The sequence below is a fragment of the Rhinolophus ferrumequinum genome, chromosome 28, assembly GCF_004115265.2.
Source record: "Rhinolophus ferrumequinum isolate MPI-CBG mRhiFer1 chromosome 28, mRhiFer1_v1.p, whole genome shotgun sequence".
NCBI lineage: Eukaryota > Metazoa > Chordata > Mammalia > Chiroptera > Rhinolophidae > Rhinolophus > Rhinolophus ferrumequinum.
Genome location: NC_046311.1, coordinates 845,626 through 862,773, shown reverse-complemented (window position 1 = coordinate 862,773; position 17,148 = coordinate 845,626). Strand labels below are relative to the sequence as shown.

Below are 17,148 nucleotides of genomic sequence, written 5' to 3'. Positions count from 1 at the left end.
GTCTCTAACACCTCCTGTCCCCACCCCTGGTGGCCTCTGCTGGGGCCCTCCTGGTCCCCTCGCACCCTCCCCAGGCTGTACCAGCTCTGCCGCTGAGGCCCTTTGATCACGTCTCAGCAAAGCCCCCTCACGATCGGGCCGCACGCCCCACCTCTGCTTTGGCACCACGACTTCCTCGTCCGCACCAGCTCAGCACAGCTCCTGCCGGAAACAAGCCCAGGCGGTGGGTGGCTCGCCCGCCTTCTGGCTGCAGGATCCCAGGCAGTGGCTTCCTGCAAGATAGCAAGGGGACTGTATCCACACAGCACATTCAATGAAGTCGTTTCACAGGCCACTCCTGGGACGGCAGGGCTCAGGGCCCGGCAGAGCGAGCGTCAGCATTTGCTGGCAACCCTCATCCTTCCAGCAACAGCAGTGGCTTCATCTCTGTGCCCATGTCCCAGCCACTTTCTTTCCACTACTTCTGGGCGGTGAAGCCACAGGGTTGGAGACTCAGCAGAGAAGCAGCGGGAGGGGTGGCCCGGTGCCTCCTTTCCTAGAGCTTGTCCCACCTCTCACCGTGTGGGCTCTCACGACACACCTTTACGGCACAGATTCATCTCCCCAGTTCACCCCTGAGGAAACTGAGGCTTGGAGAGGCGGAGGGGTGTACCTGGGGTCAGAGGACACTGCTGTGGCGGGGCAGGGCCCCGAGCTGTCCTCCCGACCCCCCTCCGCGTGTTACAGAACGTGGGCTGTGACTTCGAGATTGACTCGGGCGCCACTGAGGACCGCTGTGGCGTGTGCCAAGGCAACGGCTCCACCTGTCACACCGTGAGCGGGACCTTCCAGGAGGCAGAGGGCCTGGGTATGGGTGGCACCAGCGGTGGGAGGCAGGGTGGCCCTTCTTCCTCTCCCCCGAGCCCCGGTCCATGGCCCTCGGTGGTTCTAGTTCAGACCCCCAGCCAGATGCTGAACCCAGCAGAACCCTCAGGCAAGGGGCTTCACTGTGCTATGCCTCAGCTTCCCCATCGGTAACACGCGGATGACAACAGAGCTTATGCACAAGCGTGTCACCTGTGTAAAGTGCTTAGAGCAATGCCAGGCATGTGACAGACACTTCTGAAGTGAGAGGACACGGGCTGGGCAGGAGGAAGGAGGTTTCACATGGACAGGCCCTGTCCACGCGGGTTTTCAGCATGGTCACACTGGCCCCGAGTGTCGGGGATGGGCCAGCCGTGTGGCAGACCAGCTAAGGTCTCTGGAACAGGGGGCCGGGGCCGGATCAGAGGAGCCCGTCGGAGGTGCTGGTGACCTAGGCAGGGGTAAACCTCTGCCTCTGGGGGCGCTCAGAATCAAGCCGGTGGTGGAACCCTCGGGGTCAGCCGGCAGGGCCATTGGGAAGAGAGGTCGGGGAGGAGGTGCGGGCAGCCGACCCGCTTACCTCTGCGCACCGCCGGCCACCAGGGTACGTGGATGTGGGGCTGATCCCGGCCGGTGCCCGTGAGATCCGCATCGAGGAGCTGGCCGAGGCTGCCAACTTCCTGGCCCTGCGGAGCGAGGACCCAGAAAAGTACTTCCTCAACGGTGGCTGGACCATCCAGTGGAACGGAGAGTACGAGGTGGCAGGAACCACCTTCACGTACGCTCGCACAGGCAACTGGGAGAACCTCACGTCCCCGGGGCCCACCAACGAGCCTGTCTGGATCCAGGTGCCTGCCTCCCGAGGCCTGGGCAGGGGCACAGGGGGGTTCTGTGTGACCCAGGCCCCATGGCAGGAGAAGGCCTGGGGCGGGCACCTAGCCCCGCTGCTGGGCCTCTGCCTCGATTCCCCCATCTCTACGGCGGCCCAGGGTGTGGCCCCAGGTCCCAGGGGTGGCTGGCTCGGCTTATTGAGGACGGTCGCTCTGGGCGGGTGGAGAGGATGCCTCGTGCTCACGGGCCCCCACCTGCCTCGCAGCTGCTGTTTCAGGAAAGCAACCCCGGGGTGCGCTATGAGTACACCATCCACCGGGAGGCTGATGACCACGGCCTGGGCCCGCCACCCGAGTTCTCCTGGCACTATGGGCCCTGGACCCAGTGCACAGTCACCTGCGGCACAGGTGAGGAGGGGGTCTTAGTCTCTGGGCAGGGATGCCAGCTTCAGCCTCCTACTCACTGCTTATTTGTGGGGCCATCGTGAGCCTGGAAGTTTGCCTCTCTGAGCCTCAGTTTCCCCATCTGTAAAATGGGGCTAGCAATAGTCCGTCTCATAGGTCCCTTGGGAGAGTAAATGGGACGAAGCAGGCACAGAGCCCAGCCACGTTTGGATTTGTACGTGAACAGTAGCTGGCACTTGTGAGCTTTTGCCAGGCTCCAGGCACTGTGCACTGAGCTTACACACGCACGAACACATGTCACCCTCACACCAGAGCTTCCAGGAAGCTGTTATTTTCACTCCCATTTACAGATGAAGACACTGAGGTTCAGAGAGGCCAAGTGAGCTGCCCAAGGTCTCCCAGCTAGGAAGCCCCATGCCACAGAAGCTGCATACTCTGCCCCTGCCCCGGGGTGGGGCTGGGGGCCTGCTCTGGGAGGGCTCTGAGCAGGGTGGGTGTGGCCGTGTCTCTGGGAGCAGGGTGGCTTGGGCAGGGGCCTTGGGTGCCCGGCCCAGGTTGAACCCGATCCCCCAGGTATGCAGAGGCAGATCGTGTCCTGCACTGAGCGGCTGGTAGGGCCTGTGGACGAGAGACACTGTGACCCTCTGGGCCGGCCCGATGACCGCCACAGGAAGTGCAGTGAGGAGCCCTGCCCGGCCCGGTGAGCCCACCCTGACCCCAACACCCAGGAGCCCTGGTGCTGCTGCTGGCCCCAGAGCAGGGGACCCCTGGGAGAGTAGAGGGAATGGGCTGTTGGCCTTTCTTCCCAGTGCTGAAGCCCCAGCCCTTGGTTGCCTCCCACCCCAGCCTGAGATGTCCCTGGTCACTCGTGTTTGGGTTCCTGTGTGGACACAGGCCTTTCCCAGATACCCTGGGGTGAGGGTGGCAGGAGCAAAGGGCTCTGGGGGCCGACCTAGGCTTGGAGCTCTGGGGACATATCCCCTGGGCTTAGACCTGAACCTGATGCCTGGGAGTCCAGCCAGTCCCACACTGATGCCACCTGTGCCCCATAGGTGGTGGGCAGGTGAGTGGCAGCTGTGCTCCAGCTCCTGTGGGCCCGGAGGCCTCTCCCGCCGGGCTGTGCTCTGTATCCGAAGCATCGGGCTGGACGAGCAGAGCGCCCTGGAGCCACCTGCCTGCGAACACCTGCCCCGGCCCCCTGCCGAAACTCCTTGCAACCGCGATGTGGCCTGTCCAGCGACCTGGGCCCTGGGGAACTGGTCTCAGGTAAGCATCAGGATGGGAGACGCCCGCCCCCAGCTCCACCATCGGTCTCGGGCTGCAGGGAGGCAGAGGCAGCCTTCAGGGAGCCCTGACTGCCAGGCACCAGGAAGGTGGGAGGGAGGCTGGGGCATTCCAGGATCAACCCCCGTCCCCAAACCTCAGGGACTAGGACGCCTTGGCACGCCGTGGTCTCGAGCCGGTGGGGTCCGAGAGGGCTGGCAGCTCTGACAAGGCAAGGGGGCAGGGCACCCGCCTGGCCCAGTGTCTGGCCTGGGCCCCTCACCTTGGCTTCCCCTGCAGTGCTCGGCGACCTGCGGCCCGGGAGCTCAGTACCGCAGTGTCCTCTGCACCAATGACACTGGTGTCCCCTGCGATGAGGCCCAGCGGCCAGCAAGTGAGGCCGCCTGCCGCCTGCCACCCTGCCCGGGGGCCCTGGACGTGCTGGGTCCTGAAGGCTCGGGCAGCGGCTCCTTCAGCCACGAGCTGTACAACGAGGTGGACTTCCTCCCGCCCCACCTGGCCCCCCGTCCTCTGCCCCCGTCGTCACCTGAGTCGGCCGGCGGGGGCAACGCCATCGAGGAGGAGGGCCCCGAACTGGGCCCACCGGGGCCCGTGTTCGTGGACGACTTTTACTACGACTACAACTTCATCACCTTCCACGAGGACCTGTCCTACTGGCCCTTCGAGGAGCCCAGCCCAGACCCGGCGGGCACAGGGGACTGGACACCCCCGCCCCTGAGCAGTCCTGCAGAGCCCCCCACGGGCACCCCCGCACCGGCCTCAGAGCCTCCTGGGGCCGAGGAGGGGGCGCCACGAGATGGGTCCCCTGCCCCTTGGCCCAGCCAGGCCGGACGCTCCCTGCCCCCACCTTCAGAGCAGACCCCGAGGACCCCGTTGGTCAACTTCTTGTCTGAGGAAGACTCCCCCGTGGGGGCCCCAGACCTCGGGCTCCCCAGCCTGCCCTGGACTCCTGCTTCAGTTGGTGGCATAGCGACGCCTGTAGCTCCTGGAGACCAAGATGAGTTCCTGGGCGAAGACTATGGCCTGAGCCGGCCACCCCCTCCTCAGTGGGAGTGGACCAATGAGGTTTCTGACGACGAGGAGGCCGTAGGCCGCCCAGGGCCCCACCTGCCCCAGAGCCCACTGTCCCCCGTGTCCACGAGCACCACCCACTCCTCTCCTAGTCCTGACACAGTCGAGCTGTGGACGAGCGGGACCATGGCCTGGGAACCAGCTCTGCAAGGGGACCTGGGGCCTGTGGACCGTGAGCTGTGGCCCACCGTGGGGGGGCCTCCTCCCACGGCCTCCCTGCCAGAGGCCCAGGGCAGGGACAGCCCGCTGCAGCCAGGGGCACCCACCCCGCCACCCCCAGGACTGGCAGTGCCGGGGACCTTCCTCCTGACAGCCCCCACTGGTCCAGGGCACACACCTTGGGTGACCACTCTGAGTCCAGGATCCTTGGGTCCCCCTGGGCCCCCCAGCCCAGAAGCGCCCCCGAGCTTAGTGCTGTTGTCCACACCAGCTGGTGACACTCCAGCCAACAGCAGCAGAGTCCCTGAGACCCAGACTCTGGACCCCAGCCTGGCCAAAGAGGGGCCCCCTGAGGACCTGCCACCAGCCAGCAATGCCAGCTGGGAAGTGGGAAACTGGAGTGAGGCAAGTGGTGCCAGGGCCAGGGTGGGCAGGACCCCGCTGCCTCAGTTTTCCATTTGAGCAGGGGGGTATGGCAAGGGGCCCCTCTCCCTGTGTCTCAAGTCCCCGAGGCCCCTCCCCAAACAGTACAGGAGCCGGGGAAGGCAGGGTGGGCACAAATGAGACGCAGCCAGGAGGAGTGTCCCTCACTCTGGTTTGCACACCCCCAGGGACAGGGAACTCACCCCAGGCAGCTGTGTGGTGGGGCAGCCTCCTCCCGCGGCCCCAGGCCCCTCGCTGCCACACGGGGCCCAGCAGAGTCCCCACGGCTCGCCTGGCTCTCCCCTCCTGGCTGTCCCCTGCTCTGTCGGGTCTGAGTGGCCTGGAACAAAGCTGTCCCCCAAACCCCCCAGGTCACTGCAGGGGAAGTGAGCTTCTGTTCAGATCCCTAATCCTGGGCTGGGAGGGACAGGCTGAGGCCCAGTGAGGATCCCAGACTTCCTTCCCAGGGGGTTCTGGGAAGCCTCGTTGGACAGCTGCCTCCCCAGTGAGCAGGTGCTGGGGGACTGGCCTTCTCATCCTCACTGTCTCCTTGGGAGGCCCCGGCTCTGCTGAGGCCCCACCCACCTTGATGGTGGTCCCCTGGCTGTGAGGGCTTGGGGTGCACGACCCGGCCTGCTGCATGGCCTCTGCTCTGTCCACAGTGCTCCACCACCTGCGGCCTGGGTGCTGTCTGGAGGCCCGTGCGCTGCAGCTCCGGCCGCGAAGACGACTGTGCCCCAGCTGGCCGGCCCCAGCCCGCCCGTCGTTGCCACCTGCGGCCCTGTGCCACCTGGCATGCAGGCAACTGGAGTAAGGTGCGTGTGGACGGCCAGAGGGGCCCATGAGTGTGATCCCGGGTGGGGGGGCAGCCTCATACTCTGTTAACTGCTGGTCTGTCTGATCTTCGCATCTGTGTTGTGTCACCTGCCCCAGCCCCGTCTCTTGATGGCTGGCTCCTGTTCTCTACTTGCCACCCCCTTGGGACATCACTCTCTCCCTCTGTCCCATCTTGAGGAAGCCCCGGAGACTTTCAGGGACGAGCCCTGGCTGTGGGGAGGTTGGATGCCTGCCCTGACCCACCCCCCCAACATGTGCATGCACGAGGTGACGTGTGCACATACATGTCCTCGGCCCGCAGTGTTCCCGCAGCTGTGGTGGAGGTACCTCCGTGCGGGACGTGCAGTGTGTGGACACACGGCACCTCCGGCCGCTGCGGCCCTTCCACTGCCAGCCCGGACCTGCCCAGCCGCCTGCCCGCCGGCCCTGCGGGGCCCAGCCCTGCCTCAGCTGGTACACCTCCTCCTGGAGGGAGGTGAGGCCCGGGGCTCTGGGGTGGGGGGTGGCCAGCCCTGGCCGTGCCCTGACCCCTTGCCCTGCCCATCCTGCCCCCCAGTGCTCTGAGGCCTGTGGCGGTGGGGAACAGCAGCGTCTGGTGACCTGCCCGGAGCCGGGCCTGTGCGAGGAGGCGCTGAGACCCAACAGCACTCGGTCCTGCAACACGCAGCCCTGCACGCAGTGGGTGGTGGGGCCCTGGGGCCAGGTAAGCCGGCGGCACAGCGCGGGGAGGGGTCTGAGTGCCCACTGTGCGCCAGGCTCCTGTGGTCACGGCAGACACAGTGGTGGCCGCGAAAACGGACTAAAAGAGTGGCTGTGTGCTGTGATGTCAGGGGAGTCCTTCGGACAAGGGGCGGCGGAGTGGAGACCTGGAGGAGACACTGGGCGGGATGACGGCTCAGGGTGTTCAGGGAGCTACCTAAGGCCAGAGTGGCAGGAGGGCAGCGAGGCTTCACATGGGCAGGACGCCTGCTGGCCGGGCCTGCTTGGAGCTCGCAGGTTCAGGAATCTCGGTCCTTGTCCCCCTGGCTGCTGAGTGACTCAGGGCACTTGGCAGGCTGTTTCCTCATCTGTAAAATGTGAAGCAGCAGGGAGGCACTTAGCAGGGACCTGGCACAGACTAAACTTATCTTTAGGGCTTTTTAAAAACATCAGAGCCATGATCAAATCGCTCACTTTTTTTTCTTTTTTTCTTTTTTTTTGCGTTCGGAAATTGGCTCGGTTCTCTTTCGAGTTGGTGTAAACATGCCATATAATAAATGATTTCCACTTAATGGTACAACAGAATTATTGCTTTCTTAGATGTATGTGTAGTAAAAGTCAATATACACAGTTATATAATTTCTTTCTTCAAAATCTTATACTTTGATATTTCTAAAAATTGCACATGTAAGTCATGTGTATAACACGCTAAAGTACTTTAACTGTGATCTTAAAACTGAATAAAAATATTTAATAAAAATTTGACATATTTAAAAAAAAAAAAAATCAGAGCCAGCTGAGAACAAAGCCTGCCCCATGGCTGCTCCCCTGGCCCCAGGCGTGTCCTGGCCTGAGTGAGGGGCTGCGGCTCCGCCCCCTCACCCCCAGGTGCAGTTCCGGCAGGTGAACATGGGGCCATACCCTCCTGGAAGGCACGAGGGGCAGGGCTGGGAGAAAGGCCGTCAGGCCCCAGGGTGGACGGGTGGCCCCTCACCCCTCATCCCCTCCTCCCGCAGTGCTCGGCCCCCTGCGGTGGTGGCGTCCAGCGGCGCCTGGTCAAGTGTGTCAACACCCAGACGGGGCTGCGTGAGGAGGACAACGAGCAGTGTGGCCATGAGGCCTGGCCTGAGAGCTCCCGGCCGTGCGGCACCCAGGACTGCGACCTCTCTGAGCCCCCACGTGAGTGCCCCAACCCCACGCAGGGGTGGGGGGCTGGGAGCACGGTGGGGACATGGGGACCCGTCAGGCCGTGGCCCCTACGACAGGCTAGGGGAAGCTGGCACTGGGCCGGGGAGTCCAGCTCAGGAGAGCGCTCGGGGCAGCAGCCTGTACGGCCTTGGGAAAGCTTTTCCCGTCTGGGTCTGAGTGAACCCAGGCCTGGCTGAGCCCCCAGCCCCAGCTCTGGCCCGCGGAGGCCAGCCCGGAGTGAGCAGTGCCTCCCTCCCAGGGCCCTGCTTGCTCCCAGCAGCTGTTGGCTTCTGGGCCAGCTGGGTCCTCCTGGAGGAAGGGCCTGAGCGAGCGGTGGCCTGGACACACACTCGCTTCCTGCAGCCCAGCCCCCAGCAGTGCTGAGCACAGGAAACTGCCGTCCACCTGGGCTCCCCTCACCAGCTATGTGGCCTTGGGCTCCGCGCCCTTGTGCACCAAAGGGCTGACAACCCCCGTCCTTGGGGGAAGCGTTGATGAGGACTCGGGGTAAAGGGCTCAGAGGTGCTCAGGGAAGATGGGGTCAGGAAACAGGCCTGCACCCCGGCCCCTAGGACAGGCGGTGGCCGCCAGGGACCCCGGGGAGCTGCCCCAATCTGCCTTGTGCACCAGCAGCAGGCTCCTGGGCAGCCCTCGTCCAGGCCTCGTGGCCCCTGCCGTGCCTTCCTGCCTCGACTCCCTTTACCTCAGGGTCCGCCCGCACAGGTGCTCGCTGTGTCCACAGCGTTCATCCGGCAGCATCTCGGTGCCTCCTGCACGCGCCCCGAGTGGCTGCTGGTGCCACAGTACTTGCCTTTGGGGCACTGTTGGGTCACTGCCCCTCTCAGCTCCTCATGCTGGGCTTAGGGCCTCTGGGGAGTTGGGCTCCTATGGTGCCAGGTGGCGAGGGCCAGAGGAGGGGGAAGGTGGGAACCAAGGACAGGCTTGGCCCGGGAGGCCCTGGGCTTGCTGGGGTGGGGGGTGGTCAGGTGGTGGAGTCAGGAGCCATGAACACCACGTGAGGAGTTTAAGGCTGGAGCCAGCCAGGAGGTGACTAAGACGCTGCTGAGGCCCTGGCGTCCCCAGGATGTTTTGATGGTTCGTGGGCCTGTGTGGCAGGACATTGGAAGGTCTGGAAACTCCAGGGTGCGAAGCAGCTGAGGGCCTGACCACATCTGTCGGCCCATGGAGGGGGGGTACTGACAAAGGAGGGATCTGGGCCCCCTCCCAAGAGGTTCAGAAGCTTGCCTGAGGTCACCGTGGGAACAGCACACACGTCTACAGATGTGTAGCTTGGAGCGACTGCTCGAGGCTGGGGTGGGAGAGCCCTCCGGCTGCCTCGTGCCGTGTGCTAGGCCCAGGGGACGCCCAGGCCCAGGGCTGCTGCTGCCTTCCTGCTCCCCTGGGACATCTGCGGGAGCAAGCAGGCCGGGGCGGCAGCTGAGGGCTGTCACCGGCAGTGTGGGCAAGGTTGGGCTGGAAGCGGCCGCTTCCCAGAATAGGCGCAGTGAGCAGAGCAGGAGGCCACGCCTGGGCCAAAGCAGCCGCCCCTGTGCCGCCCGCAGGCTGTGAGCGCGACCGCCTGTCCTTTGGCTTCTGCGAGACGCTGCGCCTGCTTGGCCGCTGCCAGCTGCCCACCGTGCGTGCCCAGTGCTGCCGCTCCTGCCCCTCGCCCGGCCACGGTGGCCCCTCCCGCGGCCACCAGCGGGCCACCCGCCGCTGACCCCTGGCCGGGTGCATGGACAGACAGACAGACGACTACCGACAGCCGCACGGACCTCAGTGCCCACCACCCCTCGCGCCCCAATGGTGCTACCCGGGCCCCTGCCTGCAGCAGGCGGGGAACCCCTCAGAAAGGTATTTTTTTATTCTCACAGTTTGTGTAACACTTATTATTATTATACATAAACGAGCACCTACCGTGTCAGAGCGCAGCCTGGTTTCCTCCTGGATGGGGGCGTCAGGTCTGAAACCCCACGCCCCCCGTCCTCTGCCTGACATGCCACCTTGTCATGGGCTTCTCTGAGAGGCCAACAGGGAGGAGCGGACGAAGCAGCAGACGGGACCCAGGTGGGTGGGGGGCTGGAGGAGGCGTACACAGGGCCCCCGAGGCTGCGTACGGGGTGGGTGCAGCCTGGCAAAGGCCCGGGGGTGCTGGTCCCTGCTCAGACCCCCAGCCCACCATGTCCCCTCTGAGGTCCTCGGACCCATGGTTCACAGGGAAAGCCCCCCCGCCCCACACACACCAGCAAGGCCCATCTTGTCAGCAGCAGGACCTGTCCCTGGGGGGGTGGTGGGGGAGCCCCATGGGCGCGTCTCTGGCGCTCTGCTCCCTCTGCACCCAAGGGGCAGGGGCACCACCTGGGCTCTGACACCCCTGGGGCTGTTGCCGCTGCCCCCCTCCCCAGGGTGGAGGGAGAACACTGGCCAGCTCACTTGTCCCTTTCCTTCATCTCCTCGGCGCCCAGGGAAGGGGCCAGCCAGTTACAGGTCTGCCTCAGGTGGCCTCTCCACCAGCCAACCCCAGGTGCTCGGCCCCTGCTGCACGGACCTGGGGCCCGGACCCTGGACCTGCCCCCTGCGCCTCCTGCAAACCCTTTTCCATGGGGGGAGCCTGGTACAGATGCCAGGGAGCAGACAGGCCTGGTGCTGGGAAGCGGCCTCGGGGGAGGCTGCAGCCGGGGCTCGTCTGTCCTCCGGTGGCCAGCCCCTCCGGGAAGCGGCCCCTGCAGGCCCCGGTCCTCACCTTCGGCTGGAGCCCTGGACTTGACCCTTTCATAACCTGCTCCTCAGGCCTACTCCTGGAAGGTGTCACCCCCCTTCTCCATGGCGGGCGCTGACGATCAGGAGGTCCAGACCCCAGCCCCCACCGGGGACACCACTCGCACCCCATTCTACGGTGTGTGCCACTCAGACTGATGTTGAGTGCTGGTCCTGGAGGGCACTGGCCCTGGGCCACGTGGCCACTCATGGCTGCATGTGTGGGGACACTGAAAATCACTCCTTGGGCCTTGAGACCAGGGCAGCACCACAGGCTGAAGCATCAGCGTGTCTGTCCCAGGACTGGCCCCCACATGGAAGGGGGGGCAGTGGTGCCCCAGTGGTAACAGTGCTGCTGCCCCCACTGCTCTCTGACCACATGTCACCCCATTTCAGACAAGAAGCACAAGGCTGAGAGGGAGGTGACGGGCCCACAGGCCCTGAGCCCCACCTCCCGCTGAGCTCTGCGCCCCCCAGACCAGGCAGGAAAAAGGCCCTGAGCAGGCCCCACGGTGGCCGGACAGAGGGCAGTCTGTCCAAGGCCACTCAGGAAAGCCAGTCACTGGGGAGCCTGCCTGAGTCCAAGGATCACCTCACCATCCAGGGCGGAGGGACGACAGGCCTGCTTCCTGTCTGTGTGCAGACGCCCGGCCGGCCCGGGGGGCCCTGGGGACCAGGCTGAGTAATGGCTTCCAGGGCTGCCACTGTCACGGCCTCTCACAGGGACAGAGAGCCGGCCTCTGCTTCGGGGCTTCCGACCCACAGGCGAGCCCTGGGGTCCAGCCCCAGCTGTGCCACTGCCGTGGTGCTGGGTGGCCTCGGGAGGCCTCCGCCTGGCCGCATCTCGTCCTGGGAGGAGCCCACGCCCCAGGTCCTCGCTGCTCGGACGTCTGGGAACCTCCTGGAGCCCTCCTCCCCCACACCATGGGAGGACATTTGGTCTTAATCATTCTCCTATGTTTTCCGATGGTGGGGGGTGGTGTCTCTAGTGGCAGCTGGGCCTGAGCTGTCATCCCAGGCAGGAGGCAAACAACCCGTGACTCAGGCAGGGCATGTCACAGCTGGTGGGAGGAGGGGTGCCCACCACCTTGGCTGGGGGCTGCTCCAGCTCCCGCTGCAGGAGGAGGCCCAGGCCCCTACAGCGCCCCCCCGCCCGCCCCGTGCCTCCAACCCTCACCTGCAGCATGGCCGTGGCTTAGGGCCTCCCAGCGCTGCCACTGTGGACAGAGGCGCCCTGTCTCAGCCGCTCCAGAGCAAACCCCGGGTAGGGACCCGGAAACACGCAGCTGGCAGGTTGGAGCAGCCCCCATAGCCCTGTCCCCCTCCATGCCCTTGGGGCTGAGCCCCTCACAAGTGACTATAACTGCGTTTTATGTCAGAACATTATACAAATTAGTGGTTTATTTCATCTTTTAATATGATAATCCCCAAATGTAACTTGAAGATAAGCATGGAAGCTGCTGTGACATAAAAGGCAAGCGTCACTTGGCAGTTGCCCACTCCAGCCCTCCAGGCTGGCATCCAGCCTCCCACTGGCAAGAACAGAGCCCGCAGGCCCCGCTGCCCAGAACACGTGCAGGAAGATGACGCCGCCCACGTGAGGGGGAGGGATTGTGCAATAATACAAACATTTAGTTAAACAAAGTGGAGTGGCTGTTTGCCTAGGACACTTCCTATATAATACACTTGAAACCAGAATCGTCCCCAGTGAGCACGGCCTCAGCTGCTGTTGAACAGCGGTCAGTCAGCACGACCACAAGCGGCACCGGACGCCCCCTGGGGTGAGAAGGGGCCACGCACATGTCAAGGTCCGAGGTGGTCAAGGCCGGGGGCAAACGGGGGCCCAAAGTGGACAGCAGCTGGGGAGGTCCAGGTTGACAGACACAGGGAGCCGTGCACACGAGAACTCGTCATGTAAAATAGAAGGGACCTAGAAAAAGCTTGATAAAAATAGCCTATAAAAATATAAACTGTAGTGAAGCATACAAAAGTATTAACAGACGCTCAACCCACAAAAAACAAACACCCACCGCCATGAAGCTGGCAGTTCCCACCGGTGTGACGCAGGGGCTCCCAGTGGGCATGGCAGCTGCCTGTGTGCAGGCTGGCCCGCGGCTGCCCAGCCTGTGTCGGGCACCAGAAGGGAGTGTTGGCTGGAAAGAGTGGGACCGGACCCTACGGTTCTGGACAGAACATGGGCCCGTTGGGTCCCCTGTCTGGAACCGGGCCAGCACCCGTCTCCGCCCTCTGCACACCGGGGGCTCTATCCCACAGATGGGACCCCCAAAACCGTTCCCAGTCCACTTCCTCCACCAGCTCTGCTCTCACGCCCATTGCCCGGCCACTCGGAGCACCAGGGCCCAATTCAGGTGCTTTTAAGGTGGGGAAAACAAGCCTGTTCCTAACGGCTGTGTTTTAGCCCCAGGACGGCAGTTCCAGGGCTAAATCAACTTGGAAGCCGAAGTCTGAGGGAAGCCGGAGTGACTGTGGAGCCCCGACCCCGGTCCCACTGCACCCTCCAGGCTGACAGCCCCGTGGGAGGTGGGGGCAGCGTCTCCAGCAGCCCCAGTGTCCTGCAGGGAGCAGGGGGCTCCACAGAGCAGTGAGGCCACATAACCCTCCTCGTAGGACCCACAAGGCAACTTCCTGAAAAAAGAAGCTAGGCCTCTAACAGCTGCTCCCAAGACATGAAAAACAATTCTGATACCTGGAAAGACACAAAGGCTTTTGGCTAAATATAGAGACCGGCTCCCTGTACATGGTGGAAAATCAAACGAAGCAACTACACCAAAGACAGGAGCTGGGCTCAGTCTGGTTCGTTGCGATGGCCACCGGCCACGATGCCGCCGGGAGAGTCACAGACACAGAAACCGTACTCACAAATAAGCACGTCTTCAAATTACGCCGCTTCAGCCTTCAGTCAGAGTATGTGTAATGTAGGTCAACTGTCATTTCCTATGTCTTCCGGGTAGTGTAAAAACTCCATTTAAAATGGCCTCTTTCCTGGTTGAGTAAAACCGTGCCAGAAAACATCCTGTCACAGCTGCACATCAGGGAGGGTTCACAGAGAAGCCCAACAACCTTCCGCGCGCAAAGCCTCCTTCCAGGGCTTCAAACAGGTGGTGCTCCGTGTCCCCAGAACTGCCGGGGCGGTCTGACATGCTGGACGCTGCGGCGACCCCCCCGGGAGGCCCGTGCTGGCCTGGGGAAGGGGAGAGGGCTTCCGGGCGGTCGTGGGGCGGGCACACCAGACACACTGGCTGCTCCCGAGGGAGCCAGTTTCCGGGTGCCCAGTGTTCTCAGCAGCTGCACCCTTGCCTTGCAGTGCCCCCAGGAAAGCTCCCTGCGTCCCCCTGACCAAGGCTGTCCAGGGGTGGGCCTGCCTTGCAGGACGAGCCAGTTTTCCAGAATCCCTCTCCATCTGTGTGTGGGGATTCTGCGCGTCATCGCTCAGATGAGCAGAGCTTCCCGCCATGGCCCGAGCACCACCCATCTGCCAACAGCGGCCGACGAGGAGGGAGTGTGGTGTCCGCAGAGCCAGGCCGGCCCGCAGCAGGCTGTGAGCCGCTGTTTGAAAGGCCGAAAGGGCAAAGCTATTCCAGAATCGGGGCACGGCTGGCGGCGTGAGGGGGGTTTCTATAAGCCATTTCTGAACAAGGGATGGACCTGCTTTTCTAAGGAAGCCCCTTTTTCAACAGCCACCTTCTGCGACCGAGGCAGCCCCACTCTGGTCGAGGAGGGTCTGAGGGCAGTGGGACCGTTCAGAAGACGCCCACACTGCCTGAATACACAGGGGACACCGCGCGGGAGGCGGCCGTGTGGGGCTTTCTCAGGGCTAAGACACCGCCATGGCTGACGGACACTGTAAACGGGCTCTTGGGAGTAGCCGACTGGTCAGCCTGGCCGTGTACCGATCAATCGGAACGTGTGACGGGACACGTGTGGCCAAAGGCACAGCAGGAAGACGCTGTAAACGGTGGGACCCCGCCCACGTGGAACTGAGAAAGGGCCGTGTGGCTCTGGACAGCCGCCCAGCAGATTTCCGGAGACCACGGGGCTGACATTCTGGGTGTCACGACACCGACGGCCCTGCAGCTCACCCTTTGGCACGCTTTGGTTGTGAGGCAAGAAGAGCAGCGTCATGGGGCAGGGGCCACTCAGGCGTCCTCTTCATCGCTGACCAGCTCGCCCTTGTCAGGACTGGCGTCCCGCTCGCGCAGGAAATCCTCGCGGATGGCCTCCAGCTCCGACAGCTCCAGCCGGACCTTCTCCAAGTGGCAGGCACGCCGGTTCCGGATCTGACGCAGGGGGAACGGGTTCAGGTCCCCGAAGGAGATACTGATCAGCTTCCTGCCAGGACACAGGACACAGGTCAGAGGGCTCAAGCGAGGCTCCCGGAGGCCCGGGCCCCGGACGCGCCGGGCCTGACGCAGGGATGTCACCCGGAGGCCGGCCTCCTCATGCAGAGGCTGCAGGGCAGGCCCAGGACAGTGGCCGGGTCAGACGCCAGCCCCTCCGCACGCTCCCTGCTGAGTGACGCCCCCTCCCGGCCTCCAATTCCCACTGCGCACAGAGGTAAGAGCAGGGCGTGGGGTCACTACAGCTGTCACCCACGAGCACTAGGACAGCGCCTGGTGCTTGCTCATGGTCACACCTGAGTCCTGGGCACCAGCAAGAGGCCTGGCACAGGGCGCGTCAGGAAGACTTTCACAGGCCTCACGGGAGGGGTCGAACAGATGCCCAAGCAAACCTGGTGATAACCGTCGCACCTGTCACCAAGTGACAAGTGCTGAGACACAGCCTATGAAGACTGTCACACTGTCCCCAGGTCAGACACAGATCTACAACACACATTTGAAAACCACGGTAACTTGCCCTTAGCCACTGGCCAGTGGTTCCAGAAAAACAGACCTGAAAGGAGCCGAGGCCTGGCTGGATTTCCAGCACTGACCAGCCACGGCCGTCTCTGGGGTCACAACAGAAGCCGGTTCCCCCCACTCTGCAGGCCCGATACGTGTACACCCCAGGAAAGGCTGTGAGGGAACAGAAATGTCACCAGGCCCTCGTCTGTCAGGAAACAAGCCACTTGCTCCTGCTTCTTCGCGCCGCTTGGGCCCCTTGAATGTAAGATGCACGTCAGTCAGAACTCACAGGCCTTTAGCATCTCTCCCTCTCCTGCTCCATACATTCGCTGAACTCCCACCCAGAGGGTCCTCCTGGAGGTGCTCTCATGCTGAGTTCCAGAGTATGTTCTAGACCATGTGAGACGGAGAGGCCTGGACACAGCCACCCTCAGTGCTTCCTGCTCAGCAAGGCTGACACGACCGGCCCCTCTCCCCGCAGCTGTCAGTCACAGGCTCCCCACACCGACACCTCGGGGCGTGGCCTGTCTTTGCTACAGAAAACACTAAATTAAATTCACGTTTCTCACTGACTCCTTTGAAGGGTCAGTTGTTGCCGGCTGAGGCACAACAGGATGTCACACATGCCTCTGTCCAGAGAAGAGAAAGTACCCCGTGGTCACCTGAGTCAGGAGGCGGGGTTTGGCGTGTTAGAGGCTCCGGAAGTCCTGCCAGAGACGGCTTGGCCTTGCTTAACCCGAATCCCCTAGACACAAGCGGCTCAGAATTCCCGCCCTCTGTTTTGCAGAACTGGTGTCCCACTGGGGCCCAGTCCAGTGGTGGGACCAGGACACCCCAGTCTTAATGACCCTGGGAGGTCCTCTGCTGCTGGCCTGGCTCGGTGATGCACTTGACTCCTGGTCCAGTAACCTTGACTTCCTGAAGCCAACTGGTGGGGAGGCTGCACCCTAGCTCCTCACAAGGTGGCGCTGTGGGAACACGCGGGCCGGCTGTGGAGGGGCTGGCCAGGTGGACAGGGGCTCCCTACAGGCCCCAGCCTGGCAGAACCCACAGTCTGCACCTGACTGTCAGGGGCCCCGGGGCGGGGGGGCTTTGGGACCAAAATGCTCTGCACGCACATCAGCCGTTGCAGTGACGTTCATTTCACACCATCCCATAATCCTGACTCAATGTGAGTGACACTAACGAACACCTGAGGCCCGCCCAGGATGCAGGGAAGAATCTACCCTTCATTGGCAAACACTATTCTCACATGGCCCGTTTCATTTGGCAAAACTTAGGTCATGGTTGTTTATATACCAAGAAGCCCAAAAACATCTTTAAAATCCACTTCCCAAGTAAAAGATCCTAAAAACAGTGGAGACTGCCAGGAAGCCAGGGATGGCCTCAGCCAGCGCCTCTCCCAATGTCACCTCCCGGGGCTGCGCTCAGGAGAGCCCTGGGCCCAGTGGGGTCCTAGCCCCCTCCGCCCCCAGGGCCCTGCGCTCCTCCTGCTGAGGAGTGAGCTTAACAGGTGCGAATGGCGTTTCGGAAGTGGCTGTACCCATTACTGGACCGAGGAATAGATTCAGTGAGTCATGACGAGCATTTCAGGTGCGTGACACAGCAGGTGGTAGAAAACGTCAGTGTGCAGCACAGATCTGGGCCACAGACCACAAATATTTCAACCAATTCCGGTGTGCCAGCTACACGTGCTGCTGTGTGTGTCCCACACTGGGACATAAAGTGTTGCTCTTATGATGGGTTGCAGTCAAAAAATTTTGAAAAACATTAATAAGCCCCAAATATTT

At 63.0% G+C, this 17,148-nt stretch overlaps 2 protein-coding genes and 1 long non-coding RNA gene across 5 annotated transcripts in view; 1 reads left to right on the top strand and 2 right to left on the bottom strand.

The window, feature by feature from the left end:
• Positions 1-11,558, top strand: part of ADAMTS7 (ADAM metallopeptidase with thrombospondin type 1 motif 7) — a 29,760-nt gene extending 18,202 nt beyond the window's left edge. The window contains exons 14-24 of the mRNA XM_033099970.1: positions 727-847; positions 1,447-1,691; positions 1,940-2,081; positions 2,652-2,778; positions 3,131-3,344; positions 3,642-4,997; positions 5,678-5,830; positions 6,154-6,327; positions 6,409-6,555; positions 7,568-7,730; positions 9,302-11,558. Coding sequence (XP_032955861.1) covers positions 727-847; positions 1,447-1,691; positions 1,940-2,081; positions 2,652-2,778; positions 3,131-3,344; positions 3,642-4,997; positions 5,678-5,830; positions 6,154-6,327; positions 6,409-6,555; positions 7,568-7,730; positions 9,302-9,459 — 3,000 coding nt within the window. The 3' untranslated portion in view covers positions 9,460-11,558. The remainder of the gene's footprint in view (positions 1-726; positions 848-1,446; positions 1,692-1,939; positions 2,082-2,651; positions 2,779-3,130; positions 3,345-3,641; positions 4,998-5,677; positions 5,831-6,153; positions 6,328-6,408; positions 6,556-7,567; positions 7,731-9,301) is intronic.
• On the bottom strand, positions 2-5,671 carry LOC117018782 (uncharacterized). Its single transcript, XR_004422319.1, has 3 exons — positions 5,219-5,671; positions 1,424-1,529; positions 2-272 (listed from the first exon to the last, which is right to left on the bottom strand). It is a non-coding gene; the product is annotated as an uncharacterized LOC117018782 (long non-coding RNA).
• Positions 11,559-11,875: 317 nt separating the features above from the next.
• TBC1D2B (TBC1 domain family member 2B) overlaps positions 11,876-17,148 on the bottom strand; it is a 47,512-nt gene continuing 42,239 nt past the window's right edge. For all 3 annotated transcript variants that reach the window (XM_033100010.1, XM_033100011.1, XM_033100012.1), the window contains one exon: positions 11,876-14,846. In XM_033100010.1, the coding sequence (XP_032955901.1) occupies positions 14,654-14,846 (193 nt within the window). In that variant the 3' untranslated portion in view covers positions 11,876-14,653. The remainder of the gene's footprint in view (positions 14,847-17,148) is intronic.